The sequence below is a fragment of the Manduca sexta genome, chromosome 23 (genome assembly GCF_014839805.1).
Source record: "Manduca sexta isolate Smith_Timp_Sample1 chromosome 23, JHU_Msex_v1.0, whole genome shotgun sequence".
Lineage (NCBI taxonomy): Eukaryota > Metazoa > Arthropoda > Insecta > Lepidoptera > Sphingidae > Manduca > Manduca sexta.
Genome location: NC_051137.1, coordinates 8688642 through 8696992, shown reverse-complemented (window position 1 = coordinate 8696992; position 8351 = coordinate 8688642). Strand labels below are relative to the sequence as shown.

The following is an 8351-nucleotide window of genomic DNA, read 5'->3' as shown; positions in this document are numbered from 1 at the left end:
CATATTACATCCGTAATGGTGCTCTGAATTTAAGGCGATACCTCAAGGTCCATTTTCATACATTTTGTTTCGGCTTTAATCTGGGTAACTAAACAAGTATTGGCAAGTAAAGAATTTAAATTCACGTCTAGTTAGTGATTAGTTCTCGCAGTTGAAAGAAAAATGTAAAAATAATTAATAATCATGGATATTTCGGCCTTTAAAATTTAATATGACGAAATTTTAAAGGCAGAAATATCCATGATTATTAATTATTTTTACATTTTCTTTTCAACTTTTAAATATAACCTTAAAATTAGAAAAACGGATGTTAGCCTCACACCTTTAAAAATTCTGATTTTTTGTTACTTTTCAACTCAACGTTAGCTGAATAATATGGAATGAATTCCGGGTCTGAAACCTGAATGCTCGTGAAATTATTAGTGTATCAAATCATTCTAAGAATTATTTTTTTTAACATACGGAAAAGTTCAATGTATTTCTGAGGTAGTAATACAAAATTATATTGGATCCGGAGCGGTGCGGTTCAAATCTAAATAACGTTTCGGAATTCAGAATGCCGTTACAAATGTATAAGCCCAACATTGAATCAAGCAGTTCTAGTGCTACTCTAATATTATAAGAAGAACGATTTCTAAAATCTACATTTTAATTCGACGGAATAATTTTGTAACAAATGAAGTATGTACAGTCGTCCGGACACACTTGAAAAATTAAGTGACCATGCCGAGGGCAATCCACTAACAGGTTTGTAATTTCGGCTAAAGACGTCCGCAGGAGAGCATGAGACATGAACGATTAAGAGATGAGCGTACCAAACTTTCTATCCATTACCATATTCGTTGATGCGCGGGCCGGAACTATTAGAAGGATCAGGGGGACGTGGAACGTGGTGACGTCCTCTGCGGCGCGGACGGAGCTGCAATCTTGCAGGATGTATGAATTTCAGGAATTCGTGTTTATGGCGAATGGCAAGTGTGCTATAGTCCTCTGGATCGCTTAGAACTGAACGTAGCCGCCTCCAGTAAGCGCGGTCGAATGGAGTATAAATCGAATTATGACAGTCTAGCGTGTTCGGATGGTTTACCGCCCGATCGAAGTGGCGTTTGCTGGCCATATGCATTAAGTAGCTGATGGCCGGTATATTTGTTTCCACGTGGAGGTTGAGGTTGTGAACGTACCACCACGGGGCACCAATACCGCGTCATAAGAAATTGTTTTGCAAGACCTGCAGACGTTGAAGTCGAGCAGGCGATATTTAGATATGTGCGGGCGACGCGTATGTCATTATCGGATCTTAATCTTGTTGCGGGTGCATATTTTACTATTGTCATTTATGAGCCAATATAATTGATCCATGGCGAATGTGGTTCGCGCGCGTACCGCGTTCACGAGTGGGACGAACGTTAACTTCTGATCAGGGATGAGGTACTCGTAGAGGTAGGTAGAGCGCCAGATGAGCGTCTTTTAATTTTGGAATATTGCTTGTGGACAGCGAGAAATTAAATGGAGAAAGAGCGGACGGAACCTTGCGGGCTTCCGGCGCGGTGGTGGTGTGTCAGAAAGACAGAAATCCCTCCACGAGATATTTGATACCGCGATTCGACTAAAAGTCTCGTATAATGTACACGAGCTGTGTGGGTACATTGCGTGTGTACCTACTGTTTTAAAAGTAAGCCGTTGTGCCAAACTGTCGAATGCTTTTTCGACATCGAAAACAAGAGCATCGGTACGGATTTTGTACATAAACGCATTCTAAACACGTTCCGTGACACGGAGATGTGATGCTCGAAACTGCGAAAACCGAACTGCTCCGGACAAAATCAGCTACTATTTTGAGACGTTTGAGGAAGATCCGTTCATTAAGTTTCTTACCTACTAAGAAGACTGATTGACCTATAATAGGCCGGATCGCATGCGGGTGATAGTTTTACATGGTACCAAACACCTAATTGGATACCTTCAATTTGAGGGTTTTTTTTTATATTATAACGTGTCCGAATTTTAAAACGCGCCGAGCGATTAGCGCGCATGCGCGAAGCGTTTTACCTACGGCCTCGCGTTACCGCTCGGCCAATGGACAGCCACGTAGCGGCTCGGGGACGTGTCGCCAGTCCGTTGCCGGCCCTCGCCACACGCGCACACGCATCACCCGAGCTCCGTCGCGATACCGTTTTTAGTCCCTAAATGTATTTGCGTTTATATTGTGTAGCTGTGTATATTATTGATTATGTGTCAAATAATAATAAATTCTTAGTCGTCAATCACGCGCGCTTTTCCAATTCGATTCGCCCCGAACCCACAACGAAAAGTTGTTATAAAACTGGCTGCCCAACGAGAAGGCCGAATAAGTTTTGTGAATAAGTGCTAACTAATTGTTACGTGATCGTTCCAAAATGCCACGTACGGCACGGAACAAACGACGTCAAACCGAGTACTTCGACTTGGAACAAGAAGAAATGGCGACGCCAAGGTTAACGGAGCGGCGCCGCGTGTCCGTGACTGAAGGTTCGGCGTGCATCACGGCGAGCGATATCGCCTCTATGATGACATTCTTGCAGCAAGCGCAAGCGGAACATTTCGAACGCCTGCTTGATAAAGTTCTAGATGCCCGTCAGCCATCTTGTTCGCCCGCGCGTGTTTCACCCGCGCCGGCCATACCTACGTCCTCTGCTCAACCTGCACCAGGCAACTTCGCAACGTGTAAGGCTCGTTACAGCGGAGCGACATCGGAGTCACTCGATGGTTTTATTGATGCAGTGGAAGCGTTTAAAGACTGTGCCAACGTTAGCGACACTAACGCTCTACGTGGGCTATCAATGCTGCTTACTCACGAAGCAGCCACGTGGTGGCAAGGAGTAAAACAGACCATCACCACTTGGGATAGCGCACTTCAATGCTTGCGCAGCGCTTTCGGAGATAGCCGACCGCCACATCGTATATACGTGGAACTCTTCTCCAACCCACAAGGGCTTCAAGAGAAAACAGAGATTTTTGTGGCTAAAGCGCGCGCCCATTTAGCACGTCTACCCAGCGGGGACCTCACTGAAAAAGTCCAGTTGGATATGATCTACGGACTCCTTAATTATAACATACGTAAACGACTTCGAAGAGAAGAGTTCTCTAATTTTAATGACTTCCTTCACAAAGCTCGAAGCATCGAGGAAGCCACAGCGGATTCACAAAAGGCGCGCGCCGACACTTCAAAGAATGCCGCCGCTGTTACGCGCGCCGACACCTCAAAGGGTGCCGCCGTTGTTACGCGCGCCCGCGCTATATCGCCGACGCCTGCGACGACCGCGACGATGCGGCCGTCAACGCAACGAGCTTCTTACAACCGTCAGTCTTCGACAGCAGAGGGTTCTTCGCGTCATCATATACCAAGCATCGACTCCAACGCTACTCCGATTAGGAAAGCGTCGTATTGTGTTTATTGTAAAAACTATAGACATACACGTTAACAGTGTCGTAAATTATTACAAAGTGTAGGTCGTGCTCGTGATAGTAATATAAACAATAAGAATAATAATATTATATCGTGTTATGGATGCGGCGAGAGCGGAGTGATGCGTCCTAATCGTTCTAAGTGTAATTCAAATTTTAGCGCGACTGATTTTATTCCGATGTCGAGCTCAAAATCGCGAAAATATCCGACCCCTCCTGCAACGGCTGCTGGTAAGGCGTCCGCGCACGTAAGTAATTTTGATACCTATCCTATGGTTTGTACTGGGGTTGTACCTGACTCGTGTTCTCGTAATTGTAGTGTTAACTTTGCAAGTTCAAACTGTGCTAATGTAAACACAGGACTCACCACTACAGAACCTAGTCTTATTAATAGTTCGTATAATAACGAAAGTATATTCCCCGATAGTAATTTTGTTTGTAAACGTAATATGAATGTTCCCTATAAACAAGTTAAGCATAAAAGTATTATGAATGTGCCATCTCGTCCTGTAATTCAGGGGGAGTCTTTTAATCGCACTCGTGTACCTAGTAAATGTGAGTTATTGCTTCCTAGGGAACCTAACTATAATAAGTGTATCGTAAATAATGGTTTGCATAAGTATTGTGATTTACCTATATTGCATAGTAGACATCGCGTTATCAACAATGTTAGGTCTCAACAGTGTCCATCACAAAGTAGGGTGACCATGAATTTTCCGGGACAAATTCCGAAAATGGGCTCACAAAGTAGGGTGACCATGAATTTTTCGGGACAAATTTCGAAAACCGGTTTACTGAACAGGGTCACTAAGAATTTACCAGGAAACAATCTGAAAATGAATAATTTAAGTGGTCCGGCTTCGAAACGCAATAATGAGAGGTTCGTTACCTTCTCATCAGTTAACTCTTGCCATGAAGGAACATTTCGGCGACCCATTTTAGGTATCGAGATTTTAGGAATTAAAGGAATGGGCTTAATCGATACCGCGTCTAAAGGATCCATTGCCGGAACCACACTCTACGCCCTACTGAAACAGCATAATCAACTCTTCAAACCAAGCCCAATGCGTGTTAAGCTCGCCGACGGTTCCGGGCTAACACGCCAGATGCTGTCAACGACGCTTGAAGTCAAGATTCAAGGTAGGAGTGTTCATGTAGAATTTTCTGTTTTTCCCGATGCGATGGACAATGATACACTGTTAGGTATCAATTTTTTAACAGCAGCCGGATTGGAAATTAATTTTGCTACTTCCACATGGCGCTTTCATGGTTCTGGAAAAGTATATCCATTAGAATATGAGTATTCTAACAGCCTTGCGTCTTGTTCTGCTGCTGAGTTCCTAAGAGAAGACGAGGGAACCATGCTTAGTCCTCCCGAACGTGAGAGGCTAGCTTCACTTTTAGGCGATAATGAAGAAGTCTTCGGACCAGGGGGAGCTCCCACTCCGTATGCCGAACACCATATCGACACTGGGGATCATCCGCCTATATCAGTACCTCCATATCGCCTCACTCCTGCAGAGAGAAAGAATCGGGATTTACGGACACAGCTCTCGATCCTAGTGAGAAATGAGCACCGCCGATGGCCAGAATTTTTGCCTTCAATACGATTTGCTACGAATAGTGCCATGTGTTCCACCCTAGGATCCAGTCCCGCGCACGTTATGTTCGCCAGAGAAATGCGAACCCCATTTGATGCGCAGTGTGATTTAAGAGCCATATTAGATAAAGAGAATTTCCTCCCTCAGATCACCCCATACCTTCGTAGGTTCATAGATAACTGGGATATTATTAGAGATAGGGCTGAGTTTCGTCAAGATGATAGGAAAAAGTATGCTGATAAGACGCGATAGACTACACAGTACCATGTAGGTGATTTAGTACTTGTATCTACTCATCTACTCAGTGATGCATCCAAAGGTAGGACCAGAAAATTTATGCCCAAACGTGATGGACCTTATCGAATAAGTAAAGTTGTTAGTTCTACTACTTACGAAGTCAGTGACTTAGATGCCAAAATTTTAGGAAAGTTTCATGCTTCTGATTTGAAGCCGTATAATAGTGAGTCTGGTCAGTTCTCAGCCCCAGTACAGCCTCGGCGCCCTCGCGGACGGCCACGTCACGTTGTTGTTGCCGAGTCACAAACGGGACGTTGTAGTGACTCGGAGGGGGAGGATATAACGTGTCCGAATTTTAAAACGCGCCGAGCGATTAGCGCGCATGCGCGAAGCGTTTTACCTACGGCCTCGCGTTACCGCTCGGCCAATGGACAGCCACGTAGCGGCTCGGGGACGTGTCGCCAGTCCGTTGCCGGCCCTCGCCACACGCGCACACGCATCACCCGAGCTCCGTCGCGATACCGTTTTTAGTCCCTAAATGTATTTGCGTTTATATTGTGTAGCTGTGTATATTATTGATTATGTGTCAAATAATAATAAATTCTTAGTCGTCAATCACGCGCGCTTTTCCAATTCGATTCGCCCCGAACCCACAACGAAAAGTTGTTATAATATCAAATTTTATATCTTTATAATATTACTTTACTTTATCAGCGACTGTAGATATCTAAGGACAAATTTATCATAACTACCGAAAATATTTCTTTGCACCTGGCGATATCTATGCAGCCAATTTTAATGTTACTTTTATTTAAAAAATATATATGTCGCCGCAGCACCTCGTTATTCGTTGAATTGGTGAATTTCCGGAGCGATAGTGGCGCCATCTATCATTACATCGAGGAAGTATTAGAAGAGGAGGGAGGTCGACTGCTGTCAATATAAGGACCGGCCGAACGACGAGAGCAAGAATCTTGTAGAAGTTTTTGTACGAGTCTTATTTGGACGCTCGAACCGAGCACATTGTGTATTCCGCTAGTGTCACTATGCAGTAAATTGTTAGTGAAGTAAAGAAGTGTTTCAATAATTGAATAACTGTCTGGAAAATAAATATACACCGGTGATATTTTGCCGGTCATGTAAAAAAATAACCAAGTAAAGAGTTTTCACTTCGACATATATAAGTCCAGAACTTATTATAAGACGGCCAACTCATTGAAAATTTAATGCAAGATGATTTGTTAATTTGGGTAGAATGCGGATTACGAAGATATGGAATGTAATGAAATGATTTATTTGAACCTGTAAAATGTTATAAATTAGATTAGATTCCGTCAATATAAACTCTAGCACCTGTTCGGAAACCAGTTCTCACCAGAGAAGAACGGGAAAGAAACTCTGGTGTTGCTCTTTTCAAAATCAGCTTAAGGTATAAACTACAGTGCATGATATATAGAAAAAAATGATTTTTTTTTATTGTTTAGGGCAGTTTATTCATAGGTACTCGCGAAATAGGTAATAAAGAAAATTTTAAATTCCCATACATGTGCACAACCCTCTCAGTAATGATATGAATCCCCTCCTAGCCGAATTTCGGCCACGGCGGCCAATCTCAACGGAGATCAGCCAGGTCCGCAGGATATATTATAGTGCACAAGTGTGTGCGCAATACACAGGTGTACTCTCTGTTCCTTCATCCTCATAGTCCGGTGAGACGGCAATCTGACATTACCGGTGAGAGATCAGGCGCAGGACCAACGGCTTTACGTGCTTTCCGAGGCACGGGGGTATCATACCGCCAACTTCCTGACTCCGAGCTGCGACTGAGTAATTTTTTAAGATGGAAAAACCCAGTCACAATTATTTTGGCCCGACCTGGGATTCGAACCCAGGACCTCAGCGCGGTAGTCGTACTTCTACATGTACAGTTACAACTACGCCACCGAGGCAGTCTGTAGTAATGTCAGTTTCACAGTAATGATATAATTGAACCTGAAGATCTCCAGTAAGCAAAATGACCAATCTAGCTGTCTCAACTCTCACTGAAGTTTAGAGTCCAATGTGATAAAGTATGTATAGATATAGATATCCCAACAAGTCTTCATCACTATTTATAAAAATATTAGCGTTAATTTTTTAACATTATGTATGATGTTTCTTTTACAACTCGTTTTTTCACGGCTTACTAATAAATTGTTAACGTTAACGATAGATAGATATATTTATCACTATACTATTTTTTTACTAGTTCAGGGTTTATGTTTAGAATGTCATAATTTTTTTCTACCTGTTTATATTTTTTACTACATATAAGAATAACACCATTATCACCTTGTAAGTGAACTTTTAAGGTGGATGTCTCAGGTGTCTGGTCCAGATCATCAACGAAAATTAGTGGGTAGATAGTTACTTACGGTTGAAAATGGCATGACACGCAGGATGCATTCAATGTTGTGTAGGACTAATTTGCTAATTAAGTATTCCGAAGTGATAGACGTCTAGCATTTCGGTACGGTTCCGCAGAAACGAGCTTCATTTCTATTTAAATCATAGGTGTTTAGCCAACCCGGAACCTATAGCTAATTAGATAAGTAGCTACAGATTCTAAATCGCTGAGTATTATTGATTTAGTATGTAGTAGGTGGATAGGTACGTGGCTGTGGCACTGCCTAGGGCTCTTGGAGGTTAGAGGGACCTTGGGCCACTGACCTTGGAGACTTTGGTACTCCGAGCGACCGAATAAAGTTTGTACTTAAGTACTTCTCGCTATAACCTATGTACGTGTTACTTTTTGTTATAAACCTATGTAAGGTTACTGAATTAATGACGATTCCGACGATTGACGAAAAGTACTGCGGTCCGGTAGAGGCTCTTGATAACCAGCCCACTTTCCTGTTCTGCAGGTACTACATGTTTTCGTAATTCAGTCAAATCCATTATCATGATATTTTCTCATAAATTTTAAAAGAACGGCATATATCTAATAACTTTTTTTTGTAACGAGTTGTTGTTTTGGTAGTAATGTTATTATTTTTCTCATACGTCCATATCCTTATATACTTACCTAAC

General features: G+C 42.6%; 1 protein-coding gene across 1 annotated transcript; it reads left to right on the top strand.

Annotated features, from left to right (window-relative positions):
• Positions 1–2001: 2001 nt before the first annotated feature.
• LOC115454963 (activity-regulated cytoskeleton associated protein 1-like) lies at positions 2002–4394 on the top strand. Its single transcript, XM_037442101.1, has one exon. It carries the CDS (start codon positions 2397–2399, stop codon positions 3459–3461), a length of 1065 nt encoding a protein of 354 aa, XP_037297998.1. The 5' UTR covers positions 2002–2396; the 3' UTR covers positions 3462–4394.
• The last annotated feature ends 3957 nt before the right edge of the window (positions 4395–8351 follow it).